The 23,416-nt window shown below is 46.3% G+C and overlaps 1 protein-coding gene across 9 annotated transcripts in view; it reads right to left on the reverse strand.

Moving 5' to 3' along the window:
- Positions 1-5,084: 5,084 nt before the first annotated feature.
- Positions 5,085-23,416, reverse strand: part of SCHIP1 (schwannomin interacting protein 1) — a 145,993-nt gene continuing 127,661 nt past the window's right edge. For 5 of the 9 annotated variants that reach the window (XM_070583013.1, XM_070583012.1, XM_070583016.1 and 2 more), the window contains 5 exons: positions 14,366-14,483; positions 13,201-13,398; positions 12,166-12,289; positions 9,712-9,805; positions 5,085-5,715 (listed from right to left, as the gene is read on the reverse strand). In XM_070583013.1, the coding sequence (XP_070439114.1) occupies positions 5,664-5,715; positions 9,712-9,805; positions 12,166-12,289; positions 13,201-13,398; positions 14,366-14,483 (586 nt within the window). In that variant the 3' untranslated portion in view covers positions 5,085-5,663. Of the gene's footprint in view, positions 5,716-9,161; positions 9,252-9,711; positions 9,806-12,165; positions 12,290-13,200; positions 13,399-14,365; positions 14,484-23,416 lie in introns of all 9 variants that reach the window. The other 4 variants (XM_070583011.1, XM_070583017.1, XM_070583020.1 and 1 more) reach the window with 1 other exon arrangement.

A 23,416-nucleotide genomic window follows, 5' to 3' on the forward strand; every position in this document is an offset into this window, starting at 1 on the left:
CACAGACGTCTGGAAGGAAGTAACTTTATGAGGCAGAAAATTAAAGAACTCACTTCCAGCCTGTCTTGGCTTTACCAGAGTCAGGATACACACCGCTATAGTCTGCAAAGCCAAAAAGCAAATAAGGTATTGATTGAATATAAAAGAAAAGAGGCTCTGGTAGTAAATAACTGCTAAGAAAGTGTGAATGCCTCGTCTGGAAGGTGAAAATAAAATCACCTTCACCATAAGCATTGCTTTTCTGTCCTGTGCTCTTGTACAGCGGTTTTTAAAACAAGCGTCATGTTATAACCACAGAAAGAGCATTGTTCTAGAACAGAGGAATGTAGGGAGAGAAAGATGCTACAGGAAAGAATTTCTTACAACCAATTAAGCTACCAAATGAAAGGTCTTTGGGCTCCGTAGAAATTAGGAGACACTTTCATTCTGCACAGCCAGACCCATTAATTCATAAAGTATTTAACATAATATTCATTTATACCAACAACCGACTATAAGCCTCAATTAAAGTAGCCTGAAAAACTCATTACCCATCAACCTATCTCCTAATGAATGTGTCATATCTTATTTAGAAAAAATAAATGAACATCAATGCAAAAGGTAATTATGTTTTCTAAGCATCAGAAAATTCAGCTTGGGTAGTAATAACCAAAGTATGGTCTCGAGGATCGTAGAAACCCAAGGCTCTTCCAGATGGACACCAAAGAAGTCTCCTGTAGTCACTTGATACATAATTATGTTTCTGGCATCATAATAAAATCCTTCCTGTTTCTGGCATGAATTGTTTGTCCATGACAAATCCAATTTTGACGCTCTCTGGTTTCTGCCTCAGTGGCTAAGGGAAAAGACAGAATGGAGGACAGGATTTAAACTGAAGGGGCCAGCCTGTGGCCGAGTGGTTAAGTTTGCACTCTCCGCTTCGGCAGCCCAGGGTTTTGCCAGTTCGGATCCTGGGTGTGGACATGGCACTGCTCATCAGGCCATGCTGAGGTGGCGTCCCACATGCCACAACTAGAAGGACCCTCACTAGAATACACAACTCTGTACTGGGGGGCTTTGGGGAGAAGAAGGAAAAATTAAAAAAATAAAAGTAAAAAACCTTGAACTAAACTGAAGAGGTCCATGAACTGAAAAAGGGTGAGTCAATGACCTAGAGAGGATTTTCTATCAGAAAAGAGGTGAGGCCTCTGGAAGCAGCATTGCATGGGTGGTTTGTCTTCAGAGACATGAGTTTGTGTTCCGGCTCTTTCTTAAAGGACTATGGCTGTCCTTGTCAAGGACTGACATTAGTTACAGTAATGCTAGCTGTTGTAATAAAGACATTTGATGCAGTACAATGCCTCAAACATAATCATAGTTTATTTCTCACTCCCGTAACCATCTGAGGTTGCAGCAGGCAGCAGGCAGCTCTCCTCTGCAGTGGACACAGGGACCCAGACTCCTTCCATATTGTGGCTCTGCCATCCTCTAGGTACTTGTGATCACAGCTGGTGCAAGGAGAAAGAGAAAGCATGGAGAAGGCAAACTCCTTTGAAGCTTTGGCTGGAATTAAGGCACACCACACCCACTCACATCCTATTGGTGAGAATCAGTCATGGGTCACACTTAGATGCATGAGGGTGGTGGGTGGGAAATGCAGTTCCTGTCTGTTTAGCCGTTTCCCAGGGACAACTCTATAACTATGAACATGGTAGGGAGCATGAATTTTGGCAGACGCCTAGTGGCATCTGCCATAGGGCTGTTTACTAGAGACAGAAGAGACGACACAGTCTGTGGAAGGAAAGGCTCTGGATCACAGATCAAAAATTTGGTGAGGTGAGGAAGTTAAGGAAGAGTCAACCAGAAACTGAGAATGAAGCTTGAGAAATGAGAGTAAACCTGAGTGAAAGCCAGGCCGAGGGGCTCAGCCCTCAGCTGAGAGGAGAGGCACTGGATGTCAGGAAAAGTGAAGAGCACCGCCAGTTAACGGAGGGGACAAAAGGGCCAGTCCCAGCGAGCAGACTTTCTCCTCAAGAGGAGACTCTGCTTGTTCTGTGCTGAGGGCTCTGGTTACGAAGGCAGCTGACGTTTGCCTTTACCCTCAGGTAGGAAACAGAAAAATCTGTATTCAGGATGCAGACGACAGTCCTTGGAGGCTACAGGTGTGCGGGGGGTGTGTGTGTGTGATGGAGACAGAATGAGAGAAACAGCTGCATCAAGGAAGTGACACTCATGCTCTCTAAAGATGAAAATGAGTTGGTGTTTGTCAGACATGGGGGGTTGGTCCAATTTGTTGCAAGGAATGGAATTTCTCTGCAGTGGCCTTCTCTGGTCTTCCCTACCTTAATCAGCTCTCTGTACTCTGAAGTATTTAAACACAATACCAGGTCATGGTTAAAGAAAAAAGTGAAGCGATCACACAATAAAAGTGCAAGTAGAGGTGAGTACAAGCATGTTTATTGTGTGTCTGTTTTCAGTGGCAGAAATATGTAAAGATCCTTAATGTCCATCCTTAGAGGGAATGGCTGAAAAAAGTATGTACCACCATACTGGGGATTACTATACAGCTGTTAAAAAGAATGACTCAGATCTGTCTGTACTGACCTGGAAGGAGGTCCCTGGATAAAGCAGGTTGCAAAGCATGTGTTTTCTGTGACCCCACTTTTGTATAAGCAAGTTGAAACACAAAACCTACCTGTGTGTGTCTGTCTGTAGAATCATGGAGAAAAGTGTGTAAGAATACACTCCAAGCTTTAGCACATATTAGGAGGCGGGTGGAGGGACTTGAAGATTGAAGTTAACTTTTTCCTTAATCATCTGCTTTGTAAATTAATGATTAATAAACAGGAACAAACTCATAAGAATGTGTTAAATCTCAGAAACCAGTAAAACGCAGGATGCCTCCTCCACCCAAACCCTCATCATTACTTCTCCTTTCAACGATTATTTACTGAGTATGTACTGGGTGCCAGGTGCTTTCACAGACATTACGTTATTCAAGCTTTAGAATTATCCCAGGAGGTCTTACGTACAGGTGGTAAAATAGAATTTTAGTAACTTGCTCAAGGTCAAAGCACTAGAAAGATGGTGGGGTCGGCGTCTGTGCCCAGGCTCTTCCGGCCCAGAGCCCTCGCGCTCCTTACACCTCACTCTCTTATGGTCAAGAAGAGGGCCCGCCCGCCCTGGTTTTTAGGTCAAGTAGTCTAGCATTCTAACTAAGCCTGGTTAACTAGGAAGCGTCCTCGTTTGCGCATGGAAGGGCTGGAAACCTAAGCAAAAGGACTAGACAGACCCAGCCTTGGGGAGAAACCCCTTGGAGGTGAGTTGCTTGGTGAACTCTCTCCTAGGGCAGAGAAGCGTGAGAGGGACAGGGGACACTGAGTGTCAGCTCCTTTGAGGGTCTCTACTTTTAGCTGGATTTGACCCAGAGTCGTTTCGAGGGGCCCTTGTGGGTGTAATCTCACATTCCTCCTTCTCCAGTTGGGGGCTCTTCAGTTATGATAATGGGCTTCAAGCAACTGGAGAGCTTAGAGGCCACGGACTTCTTCAGAACACACTTCTAACCAGAGAGATTTCACTGCTTAAGACAAAGAGAAAACTCATTTCTAAATTCTGATTGGAATTGGCAGTTCTGGAAAGGATGTACAGAATTCAGAGACTCTTTCTTGGTGGGCTGAGTTCTAGCATCAGGCCTCCAGGTCACGGGCATCCCGGAGGAGGTGTAGGTCCCACGACCGCTCGTACGTGGGCACAGGCATTTTTCGCAGTGCTCTTCCCAGGTCGTCTGTCCCCCAAAGTTTCAGATTAATGGGAATATATTATAGTTAGAAAAAACCAGATGCTAAAAAAATGGTTAAAGGAAAGCTAAAGCAGCAGAAAGTCTAAGGCCGTGGTATGCAACATGAGCATCACACCAAGTGGCCTTTAAAAAATCCTGATGCCCAGATCACACCCAGACCAATTAAATCCTATCTGTGGGGGTGGGACCCAGGCCCCAGTGGTTTCTGAAATTCCCAGGTGACTCCACTGTGCAGCTAAAGATGACAACCACTGGCTTCCTGACCGCTGGTTTCCCCAGCTGCAGCAGCAAAGATCCGGCAGACGTGCCTGGATTCTCAGGCCTGGGGTCACCCCAGAGATCACGGACAGAGGGTGCGGGACTTCAGGGGCACTTTGGGCCCTGCCCTTTAGCTCAGTGGTGAGCAACCTGTCCTGCTCAATAGCCAGCTCACAAGAACCCGAGTGTGTTCATGCTGTGCTATGCTTCTGTTCCAAATGAAATAACTTGACTGAGGTCCATAAGGATGGTCAGTGTTCAATTTGAGATGGCATATTTTGCCAAGATGATGATGAAAATTGGCAACTCTTAATTACTTAAAATATCTACCTGGGTATTTCTAAGAAAGGGGAAGGTAGACAGTTGTCTCAACTTTCGTCTTCAGACCACATCATGGACCTTAAAGCGGAACCAGGGGGGCCTGTGGGCGGTTCTGGCACGCTGACGACTCCTTTTGGCTTTAGCTTATGGTTCTTGAATACCTACACGGACATTAGCTAATTACATCGACTTTCTGAAACTCTCTACTTATTGGGGAACAATCTGTAATCTACTTTAGACTTGCCATTATTCTTCATGAGACCAACAGAAGCGGTTAAAATTTGAAATGGCAACAGCTGGCCTTAGGAAAAGCACAAAGGCAAGCATCATTTGTTCATGTGGCAAATTTGGTCAATGGAGTTTTGACACAGTAACAAGCTCTAACAAGACCAGCAGCTATTAAACAGCGAAGCGCTAACGTGCCAGATCGATACCTCTGAGCAACAGAAGTGCCAGCTCTGATGTTGCCGATGTTGTCTTCTTTGCATCACTCACACACACCCTCGCACACACGCACACACCTCCCCTCACACCTCCACCACAGACACCCTCATTCACATTCACACCCTTTACAACCTTCCCAGCATTTGCCGCCTTGCTGTCCTCTGGAGCACGCTGTGTTTGCACTGACAGAAGCTTCCTGGTGGGGCATTCAGTTGTGGACGAGTGAAGAGGGGAGAAATACAGCCAGGGTAGGGCTTGCTAGTGAGCAAAAAGACATATCATATGAAACAAAGTTTTAATTTTTATTTTACATATTTATACATAAAACGTTCAAAGAACCCTCTGAATCCAACAGAATGTTAATAGCACATCTAAAAATGAACTTCAGGTAGTCAACATTCACAAAATGTTGAAGACTGATTAAAATATATCAATTACGGAGAGCTACAACTTCACTACGAGGCAGGCATGTATGCTGGACTTGTATAGCACCGTCATTTACAGTTCTTCAAACTACAGGGAAGAAGGAAAGGAGCCAACGGTCAAATACTGCTCCAACTTAAAAGCTCTAAACCAATAAAAATAAAGTTAAAACTACCTTCTTTCATTAACCATGATTTGTGATGGTGTAAGTACTGTACATTTTTTGTAACAATATTTTATTAAAATGCCTGATATTCAGTGGCACAGTAAAAAAATTAAAATAAATTAAGAAGCAAAGGCCGATCACTGGACGTTAAGCTTCAGACATGATCAATGACTAACACTGATGTTTGTCTCTGCGCCACCTTCAGCAACAGCATTTTTACAACCACAGAAGCAAAATAAATTCTAGCTCGTCATCTGGGTGGATGGCTTCTGCTCACTTTGCAGGCATTTTCTCTGCCATGTGCTTCTGTTGACTTTCGGCATGTCTGTAAAATTAATAATACAATTATTTAGTGCTAAGAAGAAAGACCCAAACTGCTTTCCAATCAACGGCTAAAACATCCTCCAAACTGAGGGTCAGAGGCACTCCGCGGAATGAAGACGCAGTGCTTAATTCAAATAGGTGTGCCCTCTTCTGTTTTCTATTCTGCGTATGATTCCTTGTATCTAATGAGACATTGGATTGATCTGAGGCTGGCAGATGTCACTACCTTTGAGCAGAACAGTGTTGTTTTTAAAAATGGAAAGAGAGACGTATTTGGATAATTTACTCAGCAAATGTTTAGTAGGTGCCTTCTTGTGCCAGGCACTGCTCCTGGCCTGGGGACTCTGTGGTGGGCAGACCATGGGGACTTTGTTCTCACAGAGCATACATCCCAATGGAGACAGACAAGAAAGGAACAAAAAGCAAACAAGGGGACAGTGGAGAGAAAATAAGCGTTAAGCAAAAAGTCAAAACAAGGTGTTATGATAGAAAGTAACTCTGTGATGACTTTACCCAAAACACAGGCACACAGACACAAATCTGAGTATTAACGAGGCTCCTGTTAATTCAGATTACCAATCTGAAGCCAGTGATCCAATTCCACTCTTACAGAAGCTAAAGTGGTAGGCCTTCATGGATGTAAAGACTTCCCATGTTTGCATGCTCCCCCATGCATTAGTGCTAAGCGCACGGTCACGGCAGTGAGGGTGGCATGAGTCTTCTTATTCATCAAGCCCTATTATGGCCTGTGAGCCCAAAGTTTGGCCAACCCAGCAGCCGGCCAGTGGAGACAGAGCGGGAAGAATGGCCAGGCCGCTCACATCCCTTGAACCGGCACTAATTAAACATCTTGCCAGAGGGTGGGAAGGTCTGAAGGCAGCAAAAGACAAATGTTTTGAAGAAGGATTTTAGGAAATTATAAATTTGGCAAGAGAAAAGCATCTAAGGGCATGGTTTCCAGCTGGAATCAAAGGCTCAGGGCAGTTTGGGTGTGTCGCCTAGACTGGGTAGTCAATGACGTCAAGTTTCACTCACTAGTTCTTTGCAGAATGTCTCATATCTATGGTACGGGGAAAACAAACCACAAATACTTCCTGAAATAGGGAAGTGACAACAGTGTCCTTGCCACATTCTGCAGCCCACAGATACGTGGTGCTATGCATTTAACAATAAAGGGACTCAAGAAAAAGATGTCACCAGCCCTCTCTTCTAAGCAAAGTCACACAGCCCATCTCACGGCCCTGTTGACATGGATAAACGAACCTCGATCATTTTCATAAAGTAGCTCATGGGCCTCATTTAACAAATTCAGCTCAAGAATATTTTGATGCACAGTGAGCTAAGATTCCACCGTGGCTAAGCCATAGTTCTTAGAGCAGCGTTTCAACGTGTACCTGTGTGTACGTGTGTGCACATGCACACACACCTACAGCAAGGGGTTTTTCTGAGGGGAGAAAAGAACAGACAGGAACTAGCTTTAGAAAATATTGAAAGTTCGGTGTTATTTTGAGACATACATAAAAGGGCAAATTTCATTAAAATTTTAAACAAAGGAGGGAAAAGGTTCCCGTCCATAAAACTAAAAAGTTCTCATCAACTATTTATATGAAAATCCTTATTAGAATTTGTTCCACTCAAGCCCCATAGGACTCCTTTTTATCAACAATCATTAGTGAGGACCCACTATGTACCTGGCAGGCCCTGTCTTAGGCTCTGGGGACACAGCAATGAAGGAGAACGATGTCATCTCTGCTTTCAGGGCTTCACAGTCAGGTGGGGAGAGACAGCAGACAGATACAACACAGTATGCCTGGGCTCCACACGGGAGGGATGCCGTGTGTTGCCAGGAACACAGAGAAGAGATCCTACCCCAGTCTGGGGCCTCAGGGAGCACTTAGGCGGCGTCTAAACCAGTGGTCCCCCAATTCGGCTGTGCACTGGGATCATCTGGAGAGCTTTATGCCCAGGCCACTCCACAGAGTAACTAAGTCAGAACCTCTGGGGGTACGATCCAGGCATCCATAGTTTATCAAGCTCCCCAGGTGGTTCCAATGTGCAGCCAAAACTGAGAACCACTGATCCAAACTGACCCTGGAACGGGAGGAGTTGGACAGGTAAAGGGAATAGGTGAACAGAACTTCCCAGAGGTCCCAGGGCCACGCTCTCAGCCTTCTGGGATCTGGCTGCAAACTCTGGGACTGCTACCTTTAGGAACGCCTAAGTATTCTCGATGACCCCATGAGCGAGCTTGTATTTCTGCAGCCAGGAATAGACAGAAACTTCTCCCCATCTGCTCCAATTTAAAGGGCTCCTCCAACACTATTCTATTAGGGACTCTTCTCCTTTTAACCTCATGGTTCTGCCTCCCCCACTTCCCAGGATCACATCTGAAAGGTCTAGGATGACACACTGCAAATCTAAAAGCTTCACACTCTGAGGGAAGGGGGGCCTCTCAGTGTCCTTGCAATGAGGAATGCCAGCGCTGCTCTGAGGGGCAGATCACGGGTCTCTGTGGTCACAGGCAAGTCACAGCAGTTACCCATGAGTCTACAGTCACGGCTGCAGAACGACATTTCGGTCAAGGACAAATCGCATATACAATAGTGGTCCCATAAGATTAGTACCACGCAGCCTAGGTGTGTAGCTGCCTACACCATCTAAGTTTGTGTAAGCACACTCTATGGTGTTCGCACAAGGACGAAACTGCCTAATGATGCATTTCTCAGAACGCGTCCTTGTCGTTAAGTGACACGTGACTACATATTTTTCAGAAGATGCATGTCCTGGTTGTATATTTCACTACTGATTTCCCATGTAACACCTCTATGCAAACTTCTCAGACTAACAAAAAGGGACGTGTCTTGCAGGATTGGTGCAGGGCCTGAACACATCTGTAGATGGCAGTGGTAGCGAGTGTGGCTGTGGTATTTCAGACGCAGGCAAATACGCTGAGAAGGTACGAGAAGGCCTACTGGGGTTTGTTTTTGTTTTTGTTAGGGGCATGGCAACATAATATCCAAGACTATTTATATAGCATGGCGTCGAGAAAACCTCTTATGCAGTGTCACACACTGAGTGGAGTCCTGCGGCGGCTGTCGAGCACATTTCCACCACCTGCGTCCTCCAGCTCCTCTAGGATGCTCTGGGTCAGGTGGTTAACTCTTCGTGTTATTGTGACGAGCAGTGCTCCTTCCTTCCTCGGGGAGCCTTCTGCTCTCCGAATACCATTTCTGGGATTAACTGTAATTGTTCCCTCCCGGTGAAGGATGTCCTGTCTCAGGAAAGGTGCCCCAACGAATATGAGATAGTAGGGATGCGCACAGGATGCAACACACTTTATATACCTAGGGGGACAGGCTTTTCTACAAGGAAAACTACTAAGAAATGCCAGCTCTCGACCAGCATTACCCTAGTTTCCTTACCCCCAGGGAAGGAAGCATTCTTTACCTCTTGACAGAGAGTGCTTGGAGCCGGGCCCAGCTAGAAAGTCAAGTCCTGGAGTGTCCCCATGGTGAGAGCAATCTGGTGGCACTGGTGCTGTGGAAAGATGCCAGTGTCTCTGCCTTCTGGGCATGGCAGATGCGATCAAGAGCTGGGTCACATAACAGCAAGTGCCACTATGTGGCACCCACCACGTGACTGCTCCTGGGCTGGAAACACTCCAGCATGGAATGGCTCAGGGCCAACTCCTCGGGGGTCCTGCAGGATAAAGGCCTCCTAGGCCATAACTGCTGACCTGATTAGGTGGGGGTGTAAGAAGCGCTAATGCACTGACAACCTCTCACAAGGGACAAGGTTGTGAAAAAACAAAGCACGTAGAAAGGAGCAGTTTTGGCTACGTCCCTTCCATCTCAACAGCTGAGCTCAGCAGCGATCAGGTGAGTTCCTCAGGGAAGTAAGGGAGGAAGTTCTCTAGGGCTCGCTCTTGCCTCAGGTCTTCAACTCCAGACCATCCCAGGCTCCGTTCCCTCTTTGGAAAGGGGGAGGCAGCACTGACCTGGTCAAGTCCTCGATGTCCACCAGCATGGCATCCTGCTCTGTGTGCAGCTCATCTCGAATGAGAAGCAGCTGGACCAACTCTTCATTCAAGCCTGCGGCAAAGGAGAGAGAGCATTTACGAACAGATAAGACCGTATCTAAGTCCGAAAGTGTAACTATTTATAGATCATTATACACGTACCATAGATACATACACACACATATATATATATATATAAACGGCTTATACTGGCTTCTGATAAGCCCAGGATAGTCATCAATTTGACAATATGAGTAGTTTGCAAAATTAGAGAAGTGTTGGAAGAAAAACAGTAAAGTATTTTCAATTATATTCACATTAAACTGGGAAAAGAAACTGTTAGCTGTTAGGAAAATAGCTTGTTAGAAAAAGTGGGATTTTGTTTTGAAGAAACGTGAACAAAAAAGTTTGGGGCATATTAAGTTTTCCGCTATTCATCTAGAGGATGCTCCTGCCACCGAGAGCTGGGGGTGCCCGCGCACCTGACAGCGCTCAATCATCCGCCCTGCAGGGGGGAAGGCGCCCAGGGATGTCACAGGCTTTGCGTGGCCCTGAGAGGCCCTCTGTGCAGGCTGTTCTAGGAAAAGGCATATCTGAAGACACTGGAAAGCCAGCTGTGCAAAACCTGAAGAAGCGACCCCCGAAACCTTGGGACAGTGGGTACCAAGGAAATATTCCTTAGGACTTAAACTAGGAATGACACAGACGGAGACAGTTCCAATCCTTGTGAACTCAGTGCTCTGGGTTAGTGTGGCTTCCGCCCCTGAAACACATGAACAGGTAATGGGCTCTCTCTTGCTTTTCCCCCTCAGATGGGCTAAGAATTAAAGCTTCTAGGTCCAAATGCACCAACACCGGGGGGAGGCGTTAACTGAGCAAGAGCTCTGGGCCCAGAAACAAAGGATGGAAGGACGTATTCAGCGGGGTCCTCCTTGCAAAGGCTTTGAGAGATCCCGGCTTAAAATGAAGCATTTATCTGCCTTTACATCAGACTAGTTTCCACTTAAAAAAGGGAGAAAAAGCAGCATACGAAGAGGTCTAAAACTTCATCTAGTTCAGAAAAGGACTAGGGGGCCATTTTATTATTTAAAGTCTAAGGAAGACACTCCCATAGTGAAACATTAGAAAGCCTTTTAAGTCCTTGAAAGAATAACACTCCTAGTAATTTATTCTCAACTAACATTAAAACGTAGCAGAATTTTTAAAAAATCCTGTGAATCTATGGTTTCCTAATTAAAATGTGAAAGCTTTCTCTTGCCTTTAAACCAACACTGGCTGTGTCACCCGACACAGCGTGTCCGGCTCCAGCCGTGCGCTCCCAGGGCAGCCTTCTGGGCTGGCTCTCAGCAGGTGCCATTATAGCGCATCGGAATTGTTTTCCCATATGAAGTTTTAAACTTTTTATTATGGAAATTTTCACACTGAGACAAAAGCAAAGAGAATAGTTTAAGGAGTCCCCACGCCCAGTGCATCTAACCAGCCTCAACGACTGTCAACTCACGGTCAATCCCGACTATCTCCCCTTTTCCTACTGGATTATCTTAAAGCAAATTCCAGGCATCATATTATTTCATCTGTAAATGCTTCAATAGGTACCTCTAAAGGTTCTTTGTTTTTAAAATTAACATAACTGCAATACCTTTATCGTACCTGAATAAATAAATAAGTCTTTACTAAAACCTTCCGTCAGTGTTCAGATGTCCCTGCTTGGCTCCTAAATGCTCTTCTATAGTCGGTTGGTTTGAATGCAGTTGGTTGGCACATCTCTTAGGTGACTTCTCATCTCTAAGTCCATAGGATTGTACGGAATCCCGTGTTCCAGAGGCTGGGGGCACCTGGGTTCACGTGGACTGACCACACCGCCCCACTGGGCATGTTCTCTCTCATCGGCCAAGCAGCTGCCCTGCTCTGTACAACCAGTCACCTCGAGTGAGCACCCACCCCCCGCCACTTCTGCTGGAGGTCCTTCTTTATTCTGGGGAAAAAGGCCCACACTCCGTTACCTCGTAATGTTCACATACTGGTCATGTGTACTTTCACCACCTGGAGCGCCACAAAATAAGTCGAATTTGATTTGATGTCCTAAAATGAACGGACATACAGGTCGAGGGGATAATTGTCTAATAAATGACCTGTAACTACTGAACGTGTTCTAGAAACAGATGTTGTGAGCCAAATACATGCCAGGCACTGTGCTAGGAGCTGGGGATGTAAGATGAATAAAAAACCCTATAATCCCTGTGAACCTTGAACAAGTCTTACTGAACATTTTACGGTAACAAAACAAGAAAAGAGCCATGTGATTCTCTTCCTTTCCCTGCAGGCTCACAGGAAGGACCCAGTGACACGACAAAGGAAGCGGATCCAGGAAACAGGTCTATGCCGTTCTGGTCTACATTTAGGACCCCATCTTCAAGCACTTCTTGCACTTACTTTCTATCTGGGAATGGAGGTCGTTGACTATCACTTGTAGCTGCCCAACAGTCATGTCTCTCAGGTCAGCGGGCTTCAAACTTCTTTTCATCAGGCATTCACTTATGTGAGGCATGTGTGGCAGCTGAAGATACAAACGGGAGGAAACAGAGGTGTGAGCAGAGCAGCAAGGACTCAACAGAAGACCCCATCCTCTCCCAGGAGACCCGCCCTCACTCACCGGCTTCAGTTCAGGTTCTGTGCTTAAAAGCTTTCCCAATCTGACGTTCCCAACATGAGGCCCTACACACACACGACACGGTCTAAAATGCGCTTGGCATCAAAACGCTACACTACTCAAATCACAAGCTTTCGGATAGGTCTTTAACCCAGGCTGTGACAACCGTGAGTCAGTCTAATATCCACAAACGAATTCCCAGGGAGCTCAGGTGACATCAGTGATGTGGACTGCATTGCTCACATCAGCGATTTATTAATTGATACCCTGCTACAAGCACAGTGCTGTGTGCTCTGGATGCTTTGGTCACCGACTTCTCACAGTTGTGCTCTGACACAGGCATTATTATTACTCCCATTTTATAGATGAGAAAACTGGGACTTCAGTAACTTGCCCGGAGCCCTGCAGCAGGTCAGCGGCACAGCCAGGCTTAGGCTCCAAGCCCCAGGGTGCTTACCCACCAGGCTCTATTTTCTTCTTTGAAAGGGTGAGAAAGAGAACAAAGCAATAGTGGGTTTGCCACAACCAACAGGTTCCTAAACTGTGCTTGCTTCAAAGGAATTAAAATATTCCCATGACATCTAATATTGACCCTAAGAAACACAGCAGCTATGAATCAAGAGCAAAGCTGACTTCTGTGAAAACGGCTGCCTATGTATCTTTCAGCGATATGGTCGGAAGGAAAAAGAAAAACTTAAATATTTCTCAATGACAGTGCTTTTTACAAAGTGCCTCGTACAAGCCCAGGTTGCGTAACTCTGGGCAGGGACGGGGGCAGTGTCCCCCACGCTGGCTGCACCTCAGCGTTCGCTGCTTACGAGATCAGCGACGGGAGACTTTTTCCTGTTCTGTTTTTCCACTTCTACTTGCATTTTGGCCATTGGTTTGGCCATGGCGAGGGCCATTTTGGCTTCGGCTTGCAGTTTCTTTTGCCTCGTGAGGAAATCCATGTCATCCAGGGATTCAGACTCCTCTTCAGTAGTGTCTCTATCAGAATAGGAAGAACTCTGTTTGCTCTGCGAAAGGAAAAAAAGAGCAGGCCTGAGCTCGCCGTGCTGGGCGCCATCTTTGGCGACGGGCCCCAGCATCCCGAGCCCTGTCTCAGAGCTGCCATGAGTCCCTGCCAACGCAGCTGTCTGCTTGATCTGATCTGTACAAATCTCAAGTAACATTAAAAAAGGTAGTTTATTTCCTCAGTGTCAACCATAGACTCTGATTTTAGCATAAAGAGTAGTGTCATTAATAATGGGGAGAATATATTTATGACAAACTCGAGAAGTTTTGATTCTTGGTCTCAACGCCTCCCTGAAGTGATGAGACACAGCAGAACACTGAACCCAGAGCTAAGGCGGCACGGCGCCCCCGAAGCCAACAGGGCCTCTGGTAGGCACGGAACTTCTGACGTCGCAGTGCACGCACTACCGACACTGTTTCCTCTTGGTTGGTCTTTGTAAGAAAGATGCTCAACGGACCTCATAGAAAGGAAAGAATTCCAGCAACAGGCTCCCAGGATCATTAAGCTACCCTTAATATGTGTGCAAAGAATGAGGAGCGGATGCTTTACACATGTGATCTTGCTAGTTTCTCTGAGCAACATCTCGATGTGCTAGTCTTCCAACCCCTGCCCTCCTCCCATGCCCTGCCTTTTACAGTGTGTCCTGCTGCTCGTCTGTGCTCACATTTCTAACCCCAATGGGGAAGGATTGGTATACAGCATATTTTCCTTTATAATGTTTTAGGGCGTATGTGCTTTTTCTTATGGTTTAATATGAAAGTAGTTGCCTACTTTAGCAGGGCTTACGTCTCCTTACTGTATCACAGTTTTGATTCTTCAATTGCAGTCGAATTTTAGGGGCCACGTCCAGGAATGTCAAGAGACACTTCCTTTTAAATTTCTGCAACGTTTGTTCCTGAGTAACGACAGAAAAGAGCTGAACACCCAGAAGAGCACACACAAGCGCCAGCGGCAGCTTCTGCACTCACCATGGGAGACAAGGGGGTGTCCACGCTGGTTTCGGTCTTGCTGTCGTCGGCGTCGCTGTCCTTATCGCTGCCGCTGTCGTTGACGAAGCATATCTGGAGGTTCATCCCGCTCTGCAGGCTGGGCAGAAGCAAGCGGACACCCTCACTCAGCCATCTGCCATCTGCCGCACCCAGAAACACTGCCCAGTTTTGCTAACAGAAAGTAGTTTTATGTGTTCTTCAAGTGGAGAAACGAGGGACCAATATTACTCCCAACTTATAAATGATAACTTTTACTAGAGGATAATGATGATAAGTTGATAAGTTGATAGATGATAAAATGATAACTTTTGCTAATATTGTATTAGTTTTTTTCACACCAATTTCATGTTTAGTGAAAAATAACTTAAGGCCACGTATTATAGCACCCAGTACAATACCAAACACATCGTTAGCGCACAAGAAAAATGTGTCGAGTCGTTGAGTTTACATTCCCGTCAATGAAGATGAACGGCGAGTCCGCCAAATAAAGCTGCCTGTGCCACGGGGGCCATCCACAGCAGCTCACTAGAGCCAGCAGCCCAGGCCACAGCCCTCTGAAGAAAGAGACAGAATACGTTCGTCTGCAGGAAAACTTTATGTAAGGCAGTTGCCAAAAGCCAACCAAAGGAGCTCATCTATGTCATTAAGAAAAAAACAGACCACAGGGTCACTCTAAAGAAACTTAAGGACGCCCCCAAACCCAGGCAGAAGGGCGCCCCCTCAGGACACAGCGAGGTTGCACAGGCTGCCGCGCGCACGGAGCGGCGGGGCGGGGAGACTGCTCCGAGCGCGGTGCCTGTCGCGAACCTAGAAGCTCCACTGGGGGCGCGGCTGGACGTGCGGCCACAAAGGGCCAGCCGGCGGGTCCAGCTCTTTGCCCTAACCTTTTGGAGGCGCACACATGTCAGCACTGCGTGGTGACAGAGCTTTGAAAGCAGTCGTTTTCTTGGCATCCCGCGCAGCCCCAGGGTGCGTGCGAACTCAGAGAAAGAAAACGCACAGGAGGCCCCCTGGCCGCGAGCGACAAAAACGGCAGGGCGCGGCCAGCCCCGTGGGGATGGGGGCGGGGACGCAGCACCGCGCTCAGGGAGAGCGCGAAGAGCAACTCCGCTCCTAGCTGACGCTGGTACTGGATTTTTTTTGTTCCAGTGGGTAGATAAGCTATGTACCAACTGCTCAGATGACTCACATGAAGTGTTCTTTGACAATGATGCAGAACCCAGAAAAACAAAATCCAGCGCCATCACGCAGGCCGCGGCGTGCATGCACTGCCACCTGCTGGCGGCTCGCGCGACGGCGGGGCTCGCAGCACGGGCGGGGCGGGGCGCGCAGGCGGTGGGGCTTAGGTTCCGAACCCTCACTTCCTCCCCAAGGCCCATCACCTCACCTCCAAGAACCTCCGTTTCCTCATCTGTAAAACGGGGGGATAATTCAGTGTTTTGTAGGAAGGAAGAAAACAGCCAGCTCAGGGCCAGGCGCAGGCAGGTGCTCTGCACCTGTTCACTGTCCTCTCTCTACTTTCTGAAAGCCCCAAGGGACGCAGAATCCCCAAGGCGAGGCCACTTCGTACAGGGGCCTCTAAAGCCACTTCCCTGAGTACGTCCCCTGGTGGCGGCAGCGCCCTGGCCGCTGGCAGCTCTGAGCGGCGAGCCCGCTGAGTGCCAGGCAGCCTGGACTGCCGCTGAGCTGCCATTTGTCTCCGCCCAACCCTCTCCCGCTGAAGTTTTTCCCGGAGAAATCTAATATGTTCAGTTTACCCTTTGATCCCATATAAATAAAGTTTTAAAACTTATTATCTGTAGTTGGTCAAAAAATCCCCCAAATCAACCAATTTTTAATAATGAAACTCAAGATGTATGGTTGGAAGATAGTGGGAAATTAAACTGCAAATTAAAAAGAGATGTTTTAAAGGCATATTTTAAAATAAAATAAAGATTTTAAATGCAACCTAATTCAAACGTAAGATTATGTAGCATCTTCTATTTATTGACTAAAGTCTTGAAAAGTGGTCACTGGATATACACATTATAAAAATATAAACTAACGTACAATACCATTACAAAATACGATTTAAAACGTTCAAAGATAATGTATTTTCATTTTGAAGAAAGCGTGATCATAAATTTTGTTTTCTTCCCCCAAACTGATCTTTGTGCTAAGGATCAACCGCCCCGTCCCATACAGTGTTTTCAACTCAGGAAAAGGCAAAGAAAAAGAACAAAAAGAAAGAAAAAAGGAAGGATTTAGTCGTCAGAGTGCAACGAAGAAACCCCTCGGGGAAAATTCAGAAAGTCACCTGAGCACCGCATCATCACGCGGGAACCTGAGGGAACTGCTCAGGGACGCCTGAAGTTCTCAGAGTGCTGAGGGCAGGAATGCAACCCCAGGAAGAGGAAATCCTACGACAGGATACTAACGGCCCAGAGGGGACTTCAGTCAAGACATTGGAGAGCGGCCTCAGGTTTCCAGCAGGCTGTCTTTGCCTCTGGCCTCTGAGAGGGTTAAGATGCAGGCGGCCTGGGAAACACAGCCCCGGCTCCCAGGCGGCGCCCACCCTCGGCCCGCTCTCCCTCCCCGCGCAGCCACCCGCTCACCAGCCTGGGAAATGCGCGCTGCCGGGCTCCAGTGTGCCTGGATCTCCCAAGCACTGTCTGAGGTGCAAACAAAACAGATCCTCATCTGGTTAATGAGCGATGTAATCCACGGTATCCAATTCAAGGTCACTTGATGTTTGCAGCAGCACTTAGCAGAGCACTGTGTGCAGAAGGTTGCTTGCTCTGCCCTACCTGTCGATTTTAGTTCCGAAAGTTCTGCATCCCGCTTACCCCAGGAACCCTCTGCTCCTTAGCGCCACGCGGCGCTCAGGGACCACACCGCTGCCCAGAGCTACTGACAGAGCCGCGAGGGTCTGGGAAGATGGTGTTCTGGCTGGAGAGCCTCGGCGACATAGAGATACAGACTAAGTATGACTTCTGGACATCTCAGTGTGAGCAGAAGTGGCCTTCTGAGGGCCAGCGCCTACTGGCCGGGGGAAGGCATTCAGTCCCGAGGCTGTTCAGCACCAGGTCTGCATGGTGTCCACAGTGAGGACTGCTACTTGGAAACCGCTGGTGCGACCCCCAACCACCGTCACCAGGGATGCTGTTAAAATACACACGGAACTGACAGGAGGTAAGAGGTGAGACAACATCTAAAAAACTGGCCAAGTGGTAATATGATTTGGTATAAAGATAACACTTTTTTCAAAATACAAGGACAAGACCAGTTTATTCTCCGAGACAAACAATGCTACGGTTCTGAAGTTCGCTGTGACTTCTAGCGGGGCAGTAACCATTGTGAATGGGGCCTTTGTCCTTGGCCTGGGGTTGTGGTGGCTGGGCCTGGGCTGGTCTGAGCCCAGCACGGAACCCCAGAACTCTTTGGTGTTTTCTGATTTTATAAATGGGAATCTCCCAGTACCAGCTTGGACCACCAGCATCTACATATAAAGGCTTAAGAGTTTGGTTTGTACCCCCTGCACCGCCCCTTAGTTAACTTTACTTGAGCTGTTGCACTGAATTTTAGTTAGAAGTATGTTCACTTACGTTGTCTCCTTGGGCTGAACCAGGACCTGTGCATTACAGGCAAGGTAATGGTTACTCAGAGTGGTCCAAAAACCTGCCCCAGACCTGTGACAGCCTGATTATAAAAACGGCCCCAACCCTTCCCCTCCCTATTTCTGCCCCCTCTGCAATATGACTCTGTGGCTTCTTCCATCACGGCCTTCTTGGCCAGCAGAACGCAGAGGGAGTGACGGCGTTCCAGTTCCAAGTCTCCTGGGGACCCTGCCAGTGCCCTCAGAACAAGGCCAGGCTAGCCTGCTGGCAGACAGTGACATCCTAGCACAGAGCTCAATCGGCAGTTGTTTCAACAGAAGACCCAGACACAGGAGAGCGCTCAGCCCAGAGCAGGAGAGGTGCTCACCAGCCTGAAGCTGACTGCAGCCAGGAGCAAGCCCACGGAGCCCAGCTCTGATCAGCAGATCCGCTCGGCCCTCCAACACGCTCCTAAGTGGGTGTGCACTGATGTGGTGGCTTGTTATTGCTCATCATCACTGTGGCAACAGATAACTGGTACAAGGTCACAAAGCAAGAGACTATAGGCTGGACCTCTGGGTCTGGGTCCACTACATTTAACCTCAGGTTTGCATTTATTAGGTGCTGCCTGTGATGGCAATATAATTTTAAAGGGCATATACCTTCTGTAGTTGCTTATAATTTCAAGGCAATTGTACAGTTTCCTTAAGAAACAGAGTGAGAAGGAACTTCTATATGTCTATGGATTTCAAGTATGCATTGCTCACGATCTCTCCACCACCAGTGTGGCTATGAGAGCCACTGGCGCCCTGCTGTGCCATTCGTGACTCAATACCCCCAACCAGTGTGTGGCTGGGCCATTAAAATATATTATTTCCACTTATTTTAATGGATCTTTGATGCATTATTCAAAGGCTTTATATATAATGAATAATCACCCATATTTTCATACCATATCTTTTTCTGTTTCATGAGAATTTCAAAGGGGATGGGATGTAAAATGTGGTTGTAATTACCCAAGGGTAGCTGTAAACACATTCATTTTTCTACGGATTTGTTGTGAAGAATGTTGGGAACAGTCAAGGTTAGGGTGACCTCTGGCTGAGCCGCGTGTGTGAGGTGTCTCTATAGATGTGCTGAGAAGGGTCAGAAGGAGGTGCTGCCCTCCTTGCTAAGTTGTCAGATGCCCCTCCCACCCCCGGACCCTGCCCCTCCTCTTGTTCCACACTGACATTCACTCTGTGAGTTACAGAAATACCTGTTAGTATTAAAAAAAAAAAAAAAGGAAAGGCAAAGTTTCTGCTTCCTAATACTTGTCATTGTACAATGCACCACTATTTCTTATTTTACTTTAGTGGACTGTGTTAACTTTCTTTTGCTAGGGGGTGTGGAATGCATGGGATGATAATTTGACTTTTTAGAAAACGGTATTCATATAACAGGTGCAAATATTGCTGGTCCAACATATATCATTACACACACACACCCACAAAGGTACGATTAATGACTTTTATAACTACATTAGGGAAAAAACAGATGTTTAGCTGCTCATCCATCCGCTCACTTGACGGTCAGGCAGTCGCACTCGGCATACCACCTGCAGCGGGGCTAGTGCTGAGTAACTCTGTCCACTTCGGCCAGGGCACCATCTTTCCAGTTTGCTACAGTCCCACCTATGCCTTTTATCTGGGGTACCTCACTCATTTATGTTTCTCGCTGGCCTCTCAGGGCATTTATAGTTCACAACCCTGTATCAAATGGATGCACTGTAAGAACCGAACCAGGAATGGAAATCAGGTCTTCTAACAGGTACCAAATGCTTGGATCATCAAATCACAATGTACAAATAGGAATGCGGAATATAGAGAGCACTGGAAGAGAACTCAAAAAACACTTAGCACACACTCCCTATCTCATATACAAGGAAAGAAACACTTTTACTGCCTGGATATTAACTAGTAAGTAAGGTGCTAACCAAGAGTGACTGAGCAGGGAAGTGCAGAAGACAGGTCTCGGTGAACTGGGAATGGGGAAGCCGGCCCTTCAGCAGTTATGTGCCCAGGGAAGTCAAGGGTAGTTTCAAACTCTGTGACAAAGAGAACGAGGGGAAAGGGTGACCTCATGTCTCTTCACGTCCTGTCCTGACCCGACATCTTACAGGACTCGGGCATTCGGCCTCCTCAGCAGAAGCCGAGGAAGGCAGCCCCAAAGCTGGCTGGGGTGTGCATGGCCCTCTCTGGGTTTCCTTCGCCTTAATCCTGCATATATTCTCTTCCTGCTCCCTTTTCTAAGGTTAGTTCTGGACCCTTCCATCTGTACATGTTCACATGATGGCTGGGAGGCATCCAACACCTCATGGCCACAGCATCTTCTCACCACTGGGGAAACAAACAGAAAAAGGGAACTAGCGTTCAACAGCTTCTTCCGGTGGAGCATCAGCCCCGCATCCTCACCGATTCTGAGAGCCACGCACCATCGCGCTCCTCAGACAGCTGCTGTTCTCATCCCACATCCATGTCTGGCTCCTGCACGAACAACCACTTACACGTAATTGAATTTGGAATTATATGATCTTAATGTTGGAAAAAGGCATTTTCACCAGAAATATTTTCCAGTATGAACTGAAGACCAGGATGAGGCCTCTTCTAATACTGGAATAATGATGGAATAAAATGACCATCTCTCCTAGGCACCAAATGTGGTCTACTTTTACCTTAATTAAAGCCAATTTCTAAGCAATCTAGAAATTATCATTTTGATTATGATTATCACACACATGGTTCATCCAGAAGTCACCCTAACCTCAAACAAGAATGATTAATGTAAGAGCTCTCATTTTGCAGCATCTACCATGTGCTAGACACGTTCTGTATATATATTACCTCTAACCTCAGTTACACACCAAGTAAGTACTGTGACCCCTATCTTACATGTGAGAAAACTGGGGCTCAGAGGTTCAGTTATACAAGGTCATAATGCTGGCATTTTACTCTAGGAGAGTCTGTCTTGAGAGACCAGGGCACTGTACGAAAGAAAGAATAAATTCATAAATGGAAGAAAAAGAAGATGAAAAAAAGAAAGCAAAACAAAAACTGAAAACAATTCCAATGTCTAATGATGAGAGACTGATTATGTATATCATGATGAAATATACAGCAGGCCATTATGCAGTAGTACAAATACATACGACAGAATAACAGTTATGAATATGGGCAAATGCTCCTGATGAGTGAAAAAAAAAAACAGGCTCTAAAACACTAGGTATAGTATGATTCCAACTTTGTAAACAAAAATGTGGAAATACATGCACAGAAAAAATGGCAGGAAATATACCTAGATATTTTCTGGTGGAAGAAATTCAGTTGACTTTCTCTCTCTCGACTGCTTTCTTAGTTGCCATGTGTGGGCACTTAGCAGGAATTAAAAAAGGAAAAGGAGAGAAAATGGGGGATGACTAGTGCTTGCATGTTGGACAAAAGGTGAGTAGGATTAAGGGACAGCTGGAAGGGGCTGCGCTGTCTGACTCAGATGGTGTCTACGCAGGACCAGGACTCACACGTGAGCCAGGCTGGACTTTGTTTCTGGCAGAGTGCTGGGGTGGGAGAGTCTCTTGGAGGGCAGCAAGAAACATTCTCTTATATGTGAACATCTCTGTGGATGGACTCTGATTCAACTGTCGCCATCCCTTTCTGGCCCAGTCTCAGTCCCTCCCAGGATCTACGGTACATTATGGACTCTGAAAGTAATTGAGAGACATTTACCTGTTGTATGTTTAAAGCCAGCCTGCCTATTTATTTTGCTCAGCCCAGAGTTTAAACTTGTATCTGCCTGACCTGCTCATGAGTTTCAGCTGCTGGAGCTGAAGAAACGCTTGGCCCTTCCAGACCTGTGACAATGTTCATGTGGCTGGGGAAAGACATGGCAGTTGGAGTCCGTGCCTGTGTGTTTTTGAGGGGTATGGCTGGATTCAGTGAAAATCCTAATTGCAAATTCTTTTAACTCTCTTGAACACTGAATCACTGCTTTCACCACTTTTTATATTCATGTTTAAAAAAATGTTGGGGCTGCCATTTAGGCTTGGTTCCATAGTAAGCTTTAGCTCAAAGACATTCTTTTTCATGATTTAATTTGTGGCCATTTGAATTCTAAGCAGTCATTAAAAAGAACGCAGTAGATCTGCTGAGTTGCATCGATTCTGTGAAGCCTATTATTCACATTTTGCCAGTCGTTAAAGTCGTCTCTCAATCGTGGCCATCCAGGCAGATGGTGGTGCGACTGCTCCGCTGAGCTGTAACTTTATCAGCCAACAAATCAGGTAAGGACACTGAGGAGGAGGTGGCCGCTGGGAGTGCACTGTTCATGCCTTCTGATAAGAACAACAAAGCTCCCACATCGAAACTTGCAGAAGAGGGAATGGTGGCTTGGAAGGTGATGCACTCCTGATGGCACAAAGGGAGACACTGGGGAAAAGCAAAGATTGACAGCTCCGATGCAGAGTGGGTAAAGCCGAGTTAGATTCTGAACATAACAGTTTAGGACTATTTCACTTTTTCTTCTATTTTTGTATGCACAAAAGACACAAATGATAAAAGTGTATAATCAAATAAGTCGAAAAGAATTCCTTCAATAACTAAAATAAAAAGTCTAAGTGTTAAGGAGGCATGTGTCAGCATTTAATTGACAATGGTTTTTCGAAATGTCTTCCGTGGGTTTTTACTGCACGAGATAATCTGAGGGGCACAGAAAACTTCACAAGATTGAACAAAAGGATTGTGTTAAACCTGTTGATGACACAGCTCACCCGCAGTCAGTGATGGTGTTTTCTAGTAGCGGCAAATGCTTCTGTAAACTCTCAAACGAGTCCAGTCTTCATATGAGCTGTGTGTCCAGGCAGATGTGTGGGAGCACTGGCCAAAGGGAGGGCAAAGCGCAGTAACAAAGTCATGATAACTTGTCAGAGATGATGCGCCAATGAAAAATCATTCCTAGAAGCTTTTAGTTAAACTTTCAGCTGGCCATTGGAGTCATTTCAAAACATAAAACGTAGCCCTGTGGCCTTGTCCTCCTGCTCCCACACTTCTGCAACAGCTCTGACAACTGAATTCTCATTGGTGATTTAAAAAGATTCGTAAGACAAGGTACAGCTGGCTATGCCTCTAGCAAGATGTCAAATTTTGCTTGCACAAAATTAATTGCACCTAATTAAACTGGGGTCATTGGCATTATTATAAATCGAGGCTATTTATTAGACAAAGAAGATTTCACAAATACCAATTTGCTTTTCTTTCAGGCTTGTGAAAGAGAAGAATTGCTTACATAATTAAATTTGTTTTGCCATTTTAATCTTATGACTCCTCTAAAGAGCCACTTCAAATCTTGCTTCACTTTTAAAGTTGTATAATACTTTAGAATATAAGAGATAATCCTTGGAGGAGAGCATAAAAAATGATAGGTT

The sequence above is a fragment of the Equus przewalskii genome, chromosome 18, assembly GCF_037783145.1.
Source record: "Equus przewalskii isolate Varuska chromosome 18, EquPr2, whole genome shotgun sequence".
NCBI classification, from domain to species: Eukaryota; Metazoa; Chordata; class Mammalia; order Perissodactyla; family Equidae; genus Equus; species Equus przewalskii.